The sequence below is a fragment of the Tetrao urogallus genome (genome assembly GCF_951394365.1).
Source record: "Tetrao urogallus genome assembly, chromosome: 1".
Lineage (NCBI taxonomy): Eukaryota > Metazoa > Chordata > Aves > Galliformes > Phasianidae > Tetrao > Tetrao urogallus.
Window position 1 is genome coordinate 21,933,100 of NC_136813.1, and position 18,290 is coordinate 21,951,389.

The 18,290-nt window shown below is 42.7% G+C and overlaps 1 protein-coding gene across 1 annotated transcript in view; it reads left to right on the plus strand.

The window, feature by feature from the left end:
• Positions 1–11,842: 11,842 nt before the first annotated feature.
• KL (klotho) overlaps positions 11,843–18,290 on the plus strand; it is a gene marked incomplete at both ends in the record, with an annotated part of 45,132 nt that continues 38,684 nt past the window's right edge. Inside the window, one exon of the mRNA XM_079549352.1 lies at positions 11,843–12,649. Within this exon, the coding sequence (XP_079405478.1) occupies positions 11,843–12,649 (807 nt within the window). The remainder of the gene's footprint in view (positions 12,650–18,290) is intronic.

Below are 18,290 nucleotides of genomic sequence, written 5' to 3' on the forward strand. Positions count from 1 at the left end.
TTCTTTCCTTGCAGCTGAAGAACCTTAAATCTCCTAAGCTGCAGGTGGACCAGTCCTCAGGGGTGAGCTGGTCCCAGCAAACACCTGGATAAAATCCTGATCTTTCACATACCCAACCCCAAGACAGAAGGAGTTGAGAAACTCAGTTAATGTGTTCATATCATCATGACACAAACTCAAAGAAAATGGTTTTAAAAGTATGCATGGACTTGAACAGATATTTGTCTCCATTTTCAGAAAGTTGTACATCATTTTGCCCAGAGAGTTGGTGGATGCCCCATCCCTGAAGACACTTGAGGTCAGGCTGGACAGGGCTCTGAGCACCCTGATCGAGCTGTAAGTGCCCCTGCTCACTGCAGGGAAGTTAGACCAGATGGCTTTTAAATTCCAATTTGAATGATTCTATGATTTAGAGCATTGCTGGAGGAGGAAGACCTTATCAAGCAGCAGTCAGGAAGGCTGGATGACTTACAGATAGGGTTCACTGGTTATTGATACATGTGTAGATTAAAAACGTATCGCCAGTACCAAACAGAAAGAGTTAATTGTGCTTTTGGCTATGTCTATGCTGCTGAAAAAGAGAGAAGAGCGTAAAAGACACTGATTCTTGGCTTCTGGCTAAGTAACACCATTTGGCTCAGGTCCACAGTGGTTATGGCTGCTCTTGTTTGTAGCAGATCTGTCTTGCAAAGACTTGTCCAAAAGCAGAGCCAGAAAATGGTAATCAAACAGATCAATGGATGAGTGCTCAAGCATACCACAGCTCTTCTATTTACTTGTGCAGCTGGGCCAGTAGATGATTTCAGGAGAAGTGGCTCTGGCAAGACTACCCAGGTTTCATTCCTCATAGGAATATAATAGCAGCCTTCTAGGGCTGCTGGGTTACTTTATTCAAACAATGATCCTGTGGGTGACCAAGGCATTTCCCAGTTCCAAACAGGAACAGAAACTCCGAAATCCTTTGGAAAAAAATGCTATTTTTTTATTTTCATTCTCAATGAATTCTCTCTTTTACCAAGTTTTTTACCATTTTTACCAAATCACATTTGTTCTATCTTTCATTATCCTTCTCTCCAAACTGCAGATCAGCCTGAACTTGTTACCATCCAGAGACTTTCTCATGGATCCAAGCCTCCAATTAAAGGAGCATAAATGTGTTTCTGTTGGTGAAGATTATTCTCTTTCTTAAACCTACACCTAAATATGTAGTTTTAAACCTACACCCATACTAGAACTTTTCCCACTGTTATTATTCCATAGAATGCTAAGCAGGTTATTGGAGTTGGACTCAGTGATTCTTATGGGTTCATTCCAACTCAGTGCATTCTATCATATTATGCTTTAGTAGAAGCTTCACTATCTATACACAGCTTTATTATATCACAGGGTACATAAAGCTGAGAAAAGACATAGCAAAAAAAAAAAAGCAGGTTGCATAAGTACTTTAAAGGTCCTTCCTACCTCTTCCTTAAGGAATGTAGATATTTTGGTGATGTTTATCGTTAGAGAGTTTATTCTGCAGCACCATTCAGTATTGTTCATATATGGGCCTAATGAATTGAGAACAAAACAGAATTCCTCTACATAAGCTAAAGCAATAAAGAAAAGTGGGTGAGATGCTGCTTTGGAGTGCACGTTTCTCTCATGGGATGAGTGGAAGGAGCGACTGTGTTGATTGGCCTAGGATTCAGATGAAGGGAAAGAGGGATGAAAGATGGAGGAAGGGAAGAGAACAAGGGCAGGATGCAGCTAAGCAATGACGTGTGCGAAATGAGATACCTGGTTTGTTTGCATCACTGTAAAAGAGGTAGAAAGGAGTTACGTTAGCCAGGAGGAAGACTACAGACTGGTGTCAACACCTTGTTTCAGGGAAACATGCAATGCCTCACCAATCAGGTCATCGGAGTGTAAAGGCCATGGCTTGGAGGCAGTAAACCAGGCTGAGCCTTTGCACCAAGCCAAGGCTGTCATCATTTTCAAGAGACAAGAGCAAGGCTGCAGCCCCTGGAGAACAGATTTGCTGACCCTGAGGTCTGACAGCACCGACTGCGCTGATAGCTGTGAAACTGTGGAGGATGCCCTCAGCCTCGGGAAGCACTCTTCTCATGCTGCATGAAAATTTGCTTAGCTTTTTTCAGATACCTGCCACGCTTTGATAAATCACTATTTTCCTGCATTTGTTCACGATCTCCCCTGAAATGCTGCTGGCTGGGTGAAATAATAATAACAAACATGCCAAGACAAGTCTCACACACTGCAGGCGTTGGTACTGCCCTCACAGCACACCCACTGCCAGGGAACATCCAGAAAAGCCACTGCACACAGAAAGGAGATTCTCTAGAGGCAATGAAATAAAGGCATGAAAAAATAAATGGAAGTATTTAGTAAATTGCATTCCTCAAAAATTTCAGCTTTTTAATTAAGAAGTAGATATGAACTGAAGACAGAAAGAATAAAGAGAATTTGACACAGACCCATTACTTTCAGGGAACCTGTGTTTCCCACCTGAAGATCAGAACAACAGGAATTTAAATGAAAACTTAAATAATTAAAAAAAAAAAAAAGCCAAGATGAATTCTTCTTGGTAGCTACAGAGTTGAAGCAGAAAATGCCATACCAATCTTTCTCACCATCAGTTGTCCACAAACACCTGCCCTGACAGTATGGCCCAAATGTGTAGCTCACTCAATAGCCACTCCTTCGTAAGTAATAGAGAAATTATTTCACTAAATACTGTTTCCCCCTTGCTTTGCCTGCAAGAAGTCCTTTCCCTTTTTCAGCCCAGAGAAGGAATTGCTTGATAATGCCTAATCCTAGCACGTTTTTAGTGCCTAATACATTTAAAACTCACTGTTGTCTCCTATGAAGCATGTTTCGTAATGCCAGTGGTCTGCTTTTCTCTCTGTGGGTGGGACTGCCTCACTGTGTGCACATGAAAGAATTTTTGCTACAAAGGATGTTTTTTTTCAGTTTTATAAATCTAGGTTTGGATGAAGAGTACATACACCATGCTGGTAAGAGAGAACATTCTCGCAGCAACGAATGCAATTGAACGTAGTTATGCAGACTCCAAAGTGTTTTTTCAAGCTGAATTTTTGCATGAGTTACATTCTGGGCATATATAAAAGAGCATAGTAAATGAAAGATTTACACCTGGAAAGTGCTTACTGAAGATACTTGTACCAATCAGTAGAAAATCTTCCTGCAGGCCCTACAATTTCTGAGAATTATTCTGCTTAACTTTCTTACTCGTACCTCAGATATACATACATCAAAACTTATTCAGTGTTTCCTTCAGCCTAGATTTGGGACTTTTCTCACACACATTGAACAGACATGTCAAATGCAATTTTTCTTAGAATCACACAGATATTATGTTTTCTAAAGCTACCTGCTAAATGAAAGGAGCTGACACATCAATGTGGCAACGTGTTGCTTATTCACTGTAGACTTACTTTGACTTACTTAATCCTGCATTTGGCAATTGGCACTGTAAAAAAGGAATAGCTCCTCTTTGCTTATTATATTGCTCACCCTTCTGTGACTCTGTAGGGGAAATGCAGAGTGGCTAGTGGAAATCTAATCACCAGTCTTGAGAAAACACAATAATCTCATAAGCACTCAGTGTCACAGAACAGAAGACATTGATAGTGCATACATCTTCCTAATTCACCTCTTCTGTTCTGGTTCAAGGAAGATGTTGTTAGCTGATCAGTTAAAGAAGGCAATAAACCTAAAACATGTAACAGTTCGACTCTTGCCCAGGAAGAAGTATAAGGATCAGAACACTCTTAGTAAATATTATTCTAATTTCACCTTAAAGAAGAGATGGGGGTTTTATTTCTAAAAAGATTTCAGATGTAGGTAAAGCAAGACATTATACTAATCATGGCAGTAGATGTATGGTGTACAAATATGATAAAAAATCCCATCATAGTACTAGTGACATGAGACTCAGGGACCCAAATGTCTTCAACAAGAGTGGGATGACAGCACTATCAGTGAATACAGTCTCAAGCTTCTTGTCACTTAGTTGCACAGCTCCAATCTTAAAATTTCAGATATTTTAAGATTTCATAGAAGTGTTTGAGTCTCTGCTGCTGTCCCACCTACAGGGCCAAGCAGGAACCCACAGATAATTTCTCCATTTCTCCAGTTGACCTGATCACTTGGACAGTTGTGGCTGGTGACTGCTGCTCTGCAATGTGATACAAAGCTATTTCCTCAAGCACTGTTCAAAAATCTCAGGGAAAGCACTGGGAAGAAAAAAAAAAATTACCAAAAAACCCTCACAAAAACCTTACTGTGGAAATTACTCAACTTTCAGTTTTCGGCGTATTGATTCTTCTGAATAGCAGCTTTGAAGAAATGCTGAATGTTTAATGCTTTGGCTACTGGGCATGCATCTATGCTTTCATGTCTCAAGGTGAAATCCTCTGCAATACTCCTCAAGGCTTTTTCTTATTGTTATTAAAAAGGTTTACTTTTCAAGGCTGAGTTGTTGCAATATCTGGGCCTAATCTAGTTCAGCTCTGCAACTATATTTGAAGAAATAGGCCCTGAAAGCTCTTAGAAGTTATTGTGCATACTTAGCGTTTTGGAAATGTCTTAAATTCCCAATAGTTTTGAGCCAATCTCAGGAACACAGGAGTACAGCCTTGCTAGATTAAATGGGAATAGCTCTGAAGTACATTTACGTGAATATGAAGCATGCAGTAAAAGACTGAACGGCTTCTCCATTGATTATAAATCACATTGCAGCGTTACACATCTCAAGCAGTACAGACTGAGTTTTTGCTATTTTTTCAAAATTACTTTTGTATAATACAATTAGTGTTTATCAAAGAGCATCATATGCCTGTAGCCCAGAAAAATATTTCTGTATTTGCAGATATGTTATCTGTAATTTAGTAAGGCAGCAGTGCAATATAGTTTAAATGACTAGCTTACAAAGTTTCAATTCTGCTCAGTTTAAAATGGCATAAATTTCAACTGCTGAAAAGTCATCTAGGCAGAAATTCTTAAAGAGAATCAAAACACTACAACAGTTCCTAAAACCATTCCTATTTCTGTATGAACTGTCTTTGTCTACATTAAAACTGACCAATACTGGCATGAGCTGAAACCAACAAGAAGCAAATATCTGAACTAAGGTGTCATTCATCCTCACACTGAAATGCAGATTTATCAGTAACTAGCTTGTCTTGCTCTATGACTTTATGAGAAGTAATTCTTATCCATTTTTCCTACAGAAAATGATCTAAAGATATGATGATAGAAGCTGTTCTGCAGGGTATTCTTCACTATCTGAGTTTAATGTATAAAAAATCCAACAGCCATGTATGCAAAACTCAGCACTGCATTTTCATTTTTTAATAGTAGTGCTTTTTATTTCTTCATTCAAGCCTCCATGGATCTTTCTCTTCATTGAAGACATGGCATTTTGCCAGAGGTTTTAAAACAACAGGAATTTGAAGAGTGAAGGGAAATGCCTCAAAAGTGCCTGAACCGAAAAAATAGGATGATTGTACATGAAAAATCACCATACATGTCTCTAGAGTGTTAATAGCACTAGTCTGAGCCACAAGATTCAAGCTTTGAGCCATCATGTGGAGACTGAATGAAACTGGTTTCAAAATGATAACAGTGTACCACAAACAGAAATTAAAATAGAAGTGAGAACAGTGAAATGATTTGTGCTCTTTTTAAGATTATATCAGAAATCACAAACTGGGATTTTCACAGGGATGCAGCTCTTAGGGTTGAGATCCATCTACTAGATCCCATATAAATTGTTAAATCTCTTTCACCCTCGAGAGTGATCCACTCCCTTGATTTTCCAGGATTGTCTACGTTAAAAATGCCTTAATTCATCAGACAACTCCCTGTTTGGTCTGTAAGTTCCCTGGATATACACCTTACTTGTTCTCACCAGTCCAGTAGACTATGCAGAGGCCAGAGTGTTTCTCCAGCTACTGCTGCCTGGGTTAGCTTGCTGTCTAAAACAGAGACAAAGCCTGTGGCTTGAAAGCTGGATGGCTGAGTTGGCAAAGAGCACTTTTTTCTATCTTTTCTCCATCCCTTTCTATCCTCTCCCTCTGCTCTGGCCTCTCCTTGCCAACCAAGCTCATCTCCCCTACCCACTTTCAGACTAGAGAGGCTGTACCCACCTCTTCACTTCCCCTGGAAGAGAAACCATGCTTTTTTACTTCTGTCTTCTCCCACCAGCTCAGAAGGAGTTTCCTGGTACTTTTGAAGACAGGAACATTAAACACAACTTTGCTTTATCATCTGGGTAATGGAGAGTGGTTTGAGATCTTCCAGAAATAAAAGATGGCATTTCCAAGACGACTTTTAAAATTCCATTTCCAGAAGTTATTTCACCTTTCTTCCCTTCCCTCATCACCTTCTGTGATTTGGGAGTTGAAATGGGTTTACTGGTTTGTAAGAATGGGAAGGTTTTGTAGCCCCTTCAATTCAGGTAAAAGGAAGGATCCAGATAACACTTGTCACCTCCTGGGTTTTAATAGGGGGACATACAAATAAAGTAGCCATTTGTAGCCATGTGACTTGAAGTTACTTCTGGTCACCCTCCAACAAGGGATTCAAAGGATTCAGAATTCTACTTCCACAGAAGGGGATGTTGTGCATTTGCCCACTTTTTGGAAACACAGTTACAAAAGTGAATGAAAATGTTCTGAATTTAGATTTCTGATTTCCTACCCTCACACTAAATCCCACCACAGAATAAAGGAGAAAAATTGAGTGTCTCTTATGATCCAAAAAGGATTTGTCACACTAGATACAATAGATGGATGGAATCCTCAGACAACAAAAAAGGCATTTCAGGTTCTCTATGACACTTCTCTATTACAACAAAGCAGAGATGGATGGTTTATCATACAATCATCACAGAATCATAGAATCATTTGAGTTGGAAGGGGCCACTAAAGGTTATTTAGTTCAACTCCCCTGCAATGCACAGGGATGCCTACAGCTCCATCAGGTGCTCAGAGCCCCATCCATCCTGACCTTGAGTGTTTCCAGAGATGGAGCATCCACCACCTCTCTGGGCAACCTCTTCCAGTGCCTTACTACTCTTATCGTAAAAAAACTTTTTGTTTGTATCCAATCATAGAATCACAGAATGGCTTTGGTTGGAAGGGACCTCAGAGATCATCAAGTTCTAATCTCCCTGCCACATGGAGGGTTGCCAACTGTTAGATCAAGTACTAGATCAAGTTGCCCAAGGCCCTGTCCAACCTGGGCTTAAACACCTCCAGGGACCAGATCATCCACAACCTTGTCTGGGCAGCCTGTTGCAGCACCTCACCTCTCTCTCAGTAAGTAACTTCCCCCTTACATCTAATCTAAATATCCCCTCCTTTAGTTTAAAACCATTCCCTCTTATCCTATCACTATCTACCCTTACAAAAACTTGATTTCCCTCATGTTTATAAGCTCCTTTTAGATTTTGGAAGGCCGCAATTAAGTCTTCTCTTTTCCATGCTGAACAATACCAGTTCCTTCAGCCTGTCTTCATAGGAGAGGTGCTCCAGCCCTTGGACCATCTCCATGGCCCTCCTCTGACCCCTTCTCAAAAGCTCCACATCTTTCCCGTGTTGAGGGCCCCGGACCTGGCTGCAGTACTCCAAATGGGAGCTCAGCAGGGCAGAATAAAGGGGGACAATCACTCCTCTTACTCCTCTTACCCTGCTGGCCACTCCTCTGCTGATGAACCCAGGATACCACTGACCTTTTGGGCTGCAAGAGCACACTGCTGGCTCATGTTCAGTTTTTCATCAACCAGGACGCCAACGTCCTTCTCAGCAGGGCTACTGTCAAAGAGTTCTTCTCCTGGTTTGAATACATATATGGAATGAATTCGGCCCAAGTGCAAAATCTTGCACTTTGCTCTGCTGAACCTCATTATATCCATTCTGATGCAATTTGCTAATTACTTCTATAACAGAGGTGGATTTGACGTCTTCCCAAGTATTCTCAAGCTAGTTCATTACACCAGCAGGGGTATTTTGGACCTGACGATGCTATGTTTCTAATTTCACTACAGTCTGTTAAAAAGTCTGCCTTAAAAGTCCTTCAGAGTGTACTATGAATGCATACAATTGGTGGGATTAAGGGAGGAAGAAGGAATGGCTATGGAAGGATACATTTTTTTAAGCAAATTGAACTTGCACTCTCTTTCTGAGAGAATAAGGAAGAGCTTATTTGCCTGGTAGGCTGAGACATACTGTCATTGATGAAGAAGGTAAATCTAGAAGCTATTACACAGCTTTCCACTGGGAACAACTATTCATCAGCAAGCGGAAGTAAAATGTGTTGGGAATTAGAACAGTTATGTGGTGGCGGAAGTGGTAGGGGAAAATGCACAAATCTAATTCGGAGGATAATTTTTTTACGCAGTGTCCCCAATGGATAGTGAGTTTTGTGCCTTGAGAAATGCTGAGGCTGTAAATCTATTATACAATACCATTTTCAACTGAACGCATGCTTGTATATGTTTGGAAATAGCCTTGTCAACAGAGAAGGAGCATTAAAACAGAAGATGGCTGTCCCAGGCACTTGTTCTGCCACAGTGATGAGCACAGATACTACCAATATAAGGCTGCAGAGTTCTTCTGCAGAGATTTGCAGATGAGAAAGGGATTTGCTGCTTGGAGACAATGCATGATGTGACTTCGGGGAAAACTGTCAAATGAATCTAAAGCATAATAGAGCTATTTTACCTAAAAATGTCAGTATTGGAATTGGAAGCCTCTTTGGGATAGAAAGAGCAACACCTGGTCAGAACGCTGTCGGATTTGATTGCATGTCCTGCCTGCACAGCTGGCAGAGAATTCCACAGCACAGCCTGAATGAAAATTATACTGACACCTACAGTGTCCATTATATATATTATCAAAAATTGAACCCTCACTAATCAGCAGTACAAAGAAGGCTGGAAGGTAACAAATCCCAACCTGCCAACCTGAGGCAGATTGGCAGTGTGCTGGCTCAGCAGCACAGATGCAATGGAGACATGCTTTGAACTCAAGGAGCAGGAGGGAGGGAGCTCCGTGTGTCTGCAAGTGTTTGGCTGACCTTTCTGCATGGTTCTGCACAGGATTTGCCAGAGCAGAAAAAATATATATTGGACCAGAGCATGGGTGACTGTGCTGTTCTAAAATATGAAATCAAGCTTTCTCTGCAACAAAACAAATCAAAACAAAAACAAAAACTTAAACATAAACAAAACCAAAACAAAACAAAAACGAAAAACCAACCCTCCAAGCAACTATATTTTATATTTGCATAGAAAAAAAGAGAAGAGAGAAAAGAGGAGAGGAGAGGAGAGGAGAGGAGAGGAGAGGAGAGGAGAGGAGAGGAGAGGAGAGGAGAGGAGAGGAGAGGAGAGGAGAGGAGAGGAGAGGAGAGGAGAGGAGAGGAGAGGAGAGGAGAGGAGAGGAGAGGAGAGGAGAGGAGAGGAGAGGAGAGGAGAGAAATAGCTTTCATGTTATAGATGCATATAGGGATGAAACAACAAGTTAGGAACTCAAGGCCAGATTTCAACCCTCAAAAGTAGGCTTCTTCTCTGGCAGCACAGTCACTGCAGCTCACTGGACAGCTTTCATGAAGACATTCACATCCAGAAGCTGACTAAGATCTCAGCCAGGCTGACTGATACCAATGCCATGAAGATTTTTCTTTCCTTTATGTCCCATTTTTCAAAACGCTCAGGCAAAAAAAGCTCCAACAAAGGCAGCACATTGCCACTGAAATTGGGTCAGTAGTGGAATAGGGCTCTTCACTCTTTGCACAGGAAGGACCACAGCAATACAGTCAGAGAATCAAAGTCATTAAGGCTGAAGAAGACCTCTAAGATGTCTAGTCCAACCGTCCATCTGCCACCAATACTGCCCACTAACCATGGCCCACAGCGCCACATCTCACATTTCTTAAGCACTAGCAGGAATAGTGACTCCACCACCTCCCTGGGTGCTTGTTCCAGTGCCTTATCCCTCCTTCAGGTAAGCTTTCCTATTATCCAACCAATGACGCAGTGCACACAACAACTGACTTCCAGCTTCTGCAAGTAACATAGTTTACAGTTAAGTAACACTCTCATAGTAAGTTCTTTACAGAGAGAGTGGTGAGGTGCTGGAACAGGCTGCTCAGAGAGGTTGTGGATGCCCTGTCCCTGAAAGTGTTCAAGGCCAGATTGGATGGGGCCCTGGGCAGCCTGGTCTAGTATTGAATATGGAGGTTGGTGGCCCTGCATGTGGCAGGGGGGTTGGAGACTCACGATGCTTGAGGTTCCTTGCAACCCTGGCCATTCTGTGATTCTGTAACTCCTGTGTGACGTTGACAACTTTTTCTGTTGCTGCAGCTGGAGCTCAACTTAGCCTGTAATCAAACATTAGTAGCTTGTCAGACTATAGCAAACTCATAGCAGCTGATGCCCAGCCCTCCACTTGCCTGCTCCCACATCACAATCTTCCTCCCTTTAGGAAGGGCTGACAGTGGTCCCCCATCCAGATCTTTATCTGCCTAGAGTGGGAACAAATTAATCACCATTAATAGAAACTGCCTGGACATGAATGGTGCAAAAACCCCATCCTACGCGCTGGAGGAAACCTTCAGCAACCTGCAAGAGGCATTTCAATCCATCAGCTCATTTCTAGTGATTACCTGTAATTTTACCTCGAGGGCGTCTATTTTCTAAAAATAACATGAAATGCTCTTAATGCCTTCATTCTTTAGTTAAGCAATAACTTTATCTCTTGGGAACATCTCTCTAACGGCCTGTCTAATTGGTGTTTTATTCTGAGGCGTCCCAACTTGTGTTAGAGTTCACACAACCAAGTACTGAGTTTTTGCAATGTGTTGAGGCAGTTCTTGCCCATGTTTTGTTGTCTGAAGCAGACATGAGCAGCAACCTGAGACCTGTCTTTAGGATGAGATCCTTCCTTAGCACCCACACGGACAGTTAAAAAGTGTAACAAAATAATCAGAATGAAAGGTACGTGTTGTTTTGTTTCTTCTGGATAAAGACCTGCGAGGGATTTCTCATTGGAAATTGTTCTGTGTTCAGTAAGCAGCCAGACATACCAGCCTCCAGCTCCAGAAAGAAGGTGATACGGCTGCCGGGTGCCGGTCCATGAATTACCGGGGGTGTCAGATCTATGGTCACCGAGTCTCTCTTTAATTATTATTATAAGTGATCACAGTGGCAATATCTCTTGACACAGTGCCATGAAGAAACCAACAGGTGATGAGAAAAAAAAAAAAGCATAAAAGCAGCAGCCATCAGCACAGCACCTTTATTCCTCGCATTTTCCCCTTGAGAGATGCTCCCTCCCCTCGGGGCTCGGGGATTTCGCGGCTCCCCTGACGGCGAGGGGTGGGAGAATGCGGCGTCGGGGCCCTCGGAGGCTCCTAGGGAAAGCGGTTTGGGTCCCCTGAGAGACGGGAGGTTAACGGAGCAGCAGCAAAAGGAGGGAGGGGAGGAGGGCGGCTCCGAAACCGCGTCCAGGTACGGGCTCCTGGCTTCCCGCAGGGACCCGGGGGGCTGCAGGGCCGCGCACGCTGCGATCTTCGCTCCGAGGGGCCGGAGTGAAAGAGGCGACTCCGAAGGGCAGAGGGCAGCCGGCTCGGTTCCAGCGCCCCGCAGCCGCCCGCCCCGTCTCAGCCCGGGTCCCGCCCCCGATGCAGCCCTACTCCCAGCGGGAGCCGCTCCGCTTTCCTCGCCGGCCGGGAAGGATGCGGGCGGCAGCTCCGAGGTAATTATTAATGGCCGTGCCCACCGAGGCCCCCGGGGCGGGGAGGAAGTAGAGGAGTGAGGATAAAAGGGGGCGGCGGGGGGGGCGGGAGGAGGAAACTGCCGTCGCGGAGCCCCGCCGGGAGCATGGCTCCGCTGCCGCGGGTGCTGTTGGTGCTGTTGGTGCTCGGGCGGCCTCTACTTGGGGCACCGGGGCAGGGCGCGGGCACCTGGGCCCGCTTCGCCCGCCTGCCCTACCCGCAGGACCAGCTCTTCCTCCACGACACGTTCCCCGACGGCTTCCTCTGGGGCGCGGGCAGCGCTGCCTATCAGACCGAGGGTGGCTGGCGACAGGGTGGCAAAGGGGCTTCCATCTGGGACACCTTCACCCACCGACCCACTACTCCAGCAGGGTCCATCCTGCCGGGTCCAACGGGAGGAGATGTGGCCAGCGACAGCTACAACAACATCTTCCGTGACATCGAGGGGCTGAGGCACCTGGGGGTCTCCCACTATCGCTTCTCGCTGGCCTGGACTCGACTGATGCCCAACGGCACAGCACCCATCAATCCCGTTGGGCTGGCCCACTATGGCCGAGTCCTGAGCCGCCTGCGGGAGCTGGGCATAGAGCCTGTCGTCACTCTCTACCACTGGGACCTGCCACAGGGCTTGCAGGATGCCTTCGGCGGCTGGGTCAGCCCTGTCCTGCCTGACCTTTTCCGTGACTACGCCGAGCTCTGCTTCCAGCATTTTGGCGGACAGGTCCGCTACTGGTTGACCATGGACAACCCTTATGTGGTGGCCTGGCACGGATATGGCACTGGGCGGCTGCCACCTGGCGTGCAGGGCGGCCCGCGCCTGGGCTACCGCGCGGCACACCACTTGCTGCAGGTAAATGATGGGTGGCCCTAAAGTGGGTGGTGGGAAGGGGCTTTCTCCTCCCATCAGAGGAGCTGTGGTGGCTCCTCAGCCCATGGATTATGTCAGCAGGAAGGGTGCCCACAGCCTTCCCCGTTGTATGGATCAATTTGCTGGGCAGCAGCTGGATTGGAAACTAAATCAGTGTGGAATGACGGCTGGGGCTGAACGAGCCCCCTGCTCCTTGATGGTAGGCAGGTAAAAAATATACGCTTCATAAACTGGAGATATGAGCTTTGTATGTGCAATTATCTTAAGGTAGTGACAAAATAAATTGGCAGATAGGTTGCGGATGCCCCATCCCTGAAGGTGTTCAAGGCTGGGTTGAATGGGGTCCTGGGCAACCTGATCTAGTGCTTGATCAAGGGGTTGGCAGCCTTGCCCATGGCAGGGGGGTGGTACTAGATGATCTTTGAGGTCCTTTCCATCCCAAGCCATTCTATGACATGGAGTTGAAATGTTTTCGGTATGCCACAGAAATATTTACTTCTGCCATCCAACATTTGCAAATGCTATTGGGGATGGGTGAGATACATTCGGCTGTGCCAGTTCAGCACTGGCTTGCAGTTACTGTGGAGATACTCAACACATCTACGGAAAGAATTTAAACATTTAATTTTAAAAAGTCTTACTGAGTTAGTGGAGACAGTAGAGGTAGCTGAAATGTCATACTGAAGGATGCTCTTGACAAAATACAGGCTTTTTTGACAATGTAAAGAATTTTGGGGAAAAAAAAAGAATTTCTACTCATCAGCTGGTTTAGTCAGTGGCATAAATACTTTGCTATAAATAATTTTTATACAGAGCATATAGTATAACTGTAATTTGTACTGGAAGCATTTGTGGATTCTTGGGGAGAATTAAGCAAAATTGTGTGCAAATCTTTTCACCAGCAGGGTAAAGGACTGCTAGACTCCTGTCTGTCTAGCAGGAGTGATGTGGCCCCCAAAGCACGGTCTGTCATACTTCAGTGCACGTTTACATTCTCTGCTAACATTCTTCTGCTTACCATGGCTTACCCGCAGCAGTTGTGTTGTAGAGTATCATGCATGAGATGAGAACTTCAAGAAAACATCTAACACTTCTTATTCAACCTTTTGCTGCTCTCCTGCATTGCCTTTGCATTGTTTAGAGGTATACATATTTTAAAACAAAGTATAGGTGGGGAGAATGTGGGCAAGATATCAGGTGGCACTGAAATTCCTAGTCCAGAAACCTTTGCACTCTCAACAGCCTTTAGGGTGCACCTAGACAAGTTTGTGCTGTGATAGTTCTGTTCACTGAACTGAGTAAATGAATAGAACTATTCCTAAACGTCAGTACTTGCCACAAGTTTTGCAGCAAGGCTGCATCACCTCACATTTTTATGCTGTTCAGAGAGTCACTGCATAGCTGTCGGTGCGCTGTTTGGTACGCTTTGCATAGTTACTCTGAAGGCAGTGGGGCTCCACACAAGGGCAGGGGCTGTCGCTTGGTGCCTGCGGTGCAGAACCTCAGGGGCTGAAGCTCTGTGTCTCTCTCCTTACAGATGACATGCGACAGAAATCATTAGCTGCAAATGTGAGCGCTCAGGTTGTCAAAAGGAAGATTACCTTGGAATCATTACTTAAGGGTGGTAGGCTTGCTGAGATAGAGTTTTAATGTTGTCTGTCACTTTATTGTTATTTTCTGAAGTGCTGTGCAAAATGAGCAGGTAATGAGGCTGTTCATATTCTGTGTAGTTCTTCCCTCTACCCATTGTTCAGTTTGTAGCTTCAGACTCAAATTAATACAGGCCTTGGAGAGCAGACAAATAAATGCCATGTCTGTCCTTGGCTTTTCCATAGTGCTGTCTGTTCTAAGTATTGATATCCCACATCACTGCAGTATCGGAGTCTTTCATAACCTGAAGCATATGGTTGTTTTCATAAAAGTGCTATGAAGAAGGAAAGTGCCTTTGCTATTTACCAAAGGAGAAACAGAGGCACAAGCTTGTGGAAGCACTGTAGAAAGTACAATTGAACCAGGAAAGCTTACCAGTACTTGGTTTAGTAATAGAATCTCAGCATTGGTTTTCTCCTAGTCTCCAGCATTCAGCTTGTTCACTATTGGTGAACATTTCTTTTTATGCAACAGCATAAGGCAGTAAGGTATCACTGTATTTTCCATGTTTCACAAATGAGGAACTGAAACAGATACAATTAAGGTCAAAAGTGTCCACTGATTGTTAGTGTCCTTTTTCTGCTATGTGATTGTTTTTTTTTATTATTGGTAAGTTATGTTTTCAGCTCTTCTACATATATGAACCCAAAATCTCAGATCATTCCTAGAGAAAGAAGGGGATGTGATGCTCATGGAGAGGAGCTCCCATCCGTGACTCCTCCAGGTTGGAGGCTTCAGCAGAGGCAGAGAGAGATTCTTAAGGACAGAAAAGTTACCAGTTCTGGCACTGCAGTCCTCTTTCTGCTTTCTACGTTACCCAAGCTTATTCATAATAGACCTTTCAACCATGCAAGCAATGAGATAGGAAGCTGAGAACGTTGCTTCTTTGACTACGCAGCCTGCTATCTGTCTTGTAATAATTGACAAAATGACATCACACATGGTTAAAGCCTTGAATTACATTTCCATGTGCAAATTAAATTTTCCTCTTACATAATTGTTGCATGACTGACTTTACAATTTGAATATGGTTTTTAATGAATGCAGGACAGTGTATAGTTTTGTAGGTGACTTTGGTCAGTTATTCTCAGGAGCTGATGCAGCCTTGGTTTGTATGAGAGCAGTAGTTACTGGCTTATTTCTTCATCACATAGCTTGTAGGATGTGCACCGTGCTACTGAGAGATCCAGTTCTTACAGCCTCATCAGTAAAGATGAGGTTGTGTCATCCCACACAAAAATACCCTTTCAGGAATCCAAACTTCTGCAGCTTTTGTCTTACATTACCTGAATCATCCAGTCCCTTTCTTCTTCCTAATTCGTTTTCCTTCTCTGTGGTGTTCTTGTCTCTTTTCTTCCAGTGAAATTAAGCCTGCAGAATGTTTGTCTTTTAAAAGGTAAAACATATCCTCATAAACTTTTGGTTCTCAGCAAATGAGCAGACGGACTCTTAACATGGCATTTTTTTCCTTATTTATAATATTTAAACAGCTTTAAATGTCTTCTTTCTGCATTTATTCAAACTGAAGACCCTCAGGAGTAGAAAGCTTAATAGCCAGTGAAAGCTGAAGTCTACTAATTTATTTTACAGGACACTAATTAAAAGACTAAATAATTACATTCTTGAAAATTCAACGTATATGGATGTGGATTTTGGGCTCTCTCTTTTTGAATGAGTTATTTATTATCTGAATAAATAATCAAATAAGGCTGTGATTCAATTCAGGTTGTTCAGTTCAGGGTTGCTGAAAACAGTGCGATGAAGTTCAATCTGATTAATGTTGTTTAAGTTTGGCTTGAATGGATTTTGTCCTGTTGTCCTGCACTTGTTAATTGTCTTTCATTTTTCCACTACAGCAACATATCAGACTCTGAATGGACAGAATAGGAGGCACTTTTCATGAAGACTAAATAATAATCATTTAAAAACATCTATCTAAAAAAAACAGTTTAAGGATGCGTCCATAGTTGTTTGTTCAGGGATGTCAATCATTATTTGTTGAAAATGTCTCTCTTTGATAGTATTTCCATTGACACTTGCGTAGCTTTTGACATGCACTTCAAACCTGCTAAAAAACAGAGGAAGCAATGCACATTTATTCACAGAATAAATTGGGTGGATCAAGTACAGGTTATAAAGGTTGGCATTCTCTTTGAGTCAACAGCCCGAAAATGTCATGCCAGCAATCTGTCGTGTATCTGATGCACCTCTTGTTGATAGAGGTCATTGTATTGCGTTCTGTTTTTTGCAAATGCATTTTTTTCATTACTAGTTCACACCATATTTTCTGAGTTGGACGCACTTGGATTTACTCAATACAAACAGCATTTGCAGAAACAGAAGAACACTTTGTTTCCCCAAAGAAGTGAGTGGAACTGCTGCTTGGAAACCAGTCACATAGCAACAGAGTACTGATTTTCCTTCCCTTCCAAAACAAAAGGTAAGTACACTTTAGCTGACCTTCAGTTCTAAACCTAGTAAGGTGTCAATAATTGCAGCACAGGAGAATGGTCTTTTCTTGCTGCATGTTGTTTCTTTCAGCATTCAAACAGCCATCAAACTTTCACTCAGTGCAAGTGGAATTACTTTGGATTTTCCTGAAAGCAACGCAGCTCACTGTAGTTGTGAAAGAACATCCAGTTGTGTTTTTTTCTTAGAAAAAAGAAAAAATGATTCGAAGCAATAGTATTTTTTTTCCTGTCCTTACTGTCATTAAGACTTAATTCAAAGAAGAAAAACCAGATTGGTTCTATTTCCAGTTCTGAATTTCAGTCTTTTTTCCAACTGGGTAGTGTATATATAGTTGTAAATAATTTACTGCAGTAATGATTATGCTAATCACCAAGCATTTGAATTAAGTAGTTTTCAAATGCCAGAGATGACAAACAACTACAGTCAAACCATGCAGCAAATTCAAATGCAGTTTTCTGTGCAAGTGGCTAGGAATGTTTATGCTGTGTTTGCAAATTATATCAACAGCTGAAAGTTGACGTACCTTCCTGAAGCTTTAGTCATCAAAAGGAAAAAAATAAATTGAGTTTCGTTTTCAAATGTGGTAAACAGGAGTTTGGTCTTTCACTGATGCTTGTGTTATTAGAATTACCTCCAAAGATAGAGTACATAACTTTCCTCTTGTCATTTCTACCTGAAAACATATGCATTTGCTAAAGGAATGTTGTTTTAAAATATTCTACTGTAATAAAAAGTGGTTTGTTATCTTTGAAGAGTGCCTTGATGCTTAATTATAGAAATATCAGGACTACTTGGAGAAGGAAAAGTAAAAGTGGACTCCCTCAGGTGTATACATTCTGTAACATAAAAAGCTTTTTTAGAAACTAAAGAAAATGTTCTTAAAACTCAACACACAGGACCTAGAAAAGCTGTGAATCTTTGTATTTAATTCTACAGACAACCCCAAATCTGTGTCTTCACATCTCATTTTAAGTGCCATGTGCCTGAGCATTGTTACAACAGCAGTTGCTGGAGATACCAAGGTGATATTTCTGGTTCCTATCCAAGGTAATTTAGTATGCTTCCTTTTTAAATACCATGCTTTTCATTTAAGATCAAAGTTTTTGCTTAACATATTGGGCAGGGCTCTGCTCTGTGCCAGAAAGATAATGAGTACTGATTAACAACAGCTTAATATAGAAAAGGGCAGTTGGATAGGCAAAAAGAAATATCACATCTCGCACAGTTTTATTGCGTACATGAGTGTAGAGCTGTCCGCCCCTTGATACTCTTTTTATTTCCCATTAATAAGGCCACAGAAAATCAATACATTCTTGGTATTTTCTTTTTAACTTCTTTCCTCAGTTAGAAGAGATTTCTTATAGTTTTGAGGGATCTGAAGTGTATGGCAGGACTCCTGTCACCATCTGTTCCTTTGTATGTCAAACTTCTCCATTTTCCACTTCATCTTCTATGAAAGGTTTCCAGTACTGAAGGTAGTTAGTTGATGAACACGCTTCCC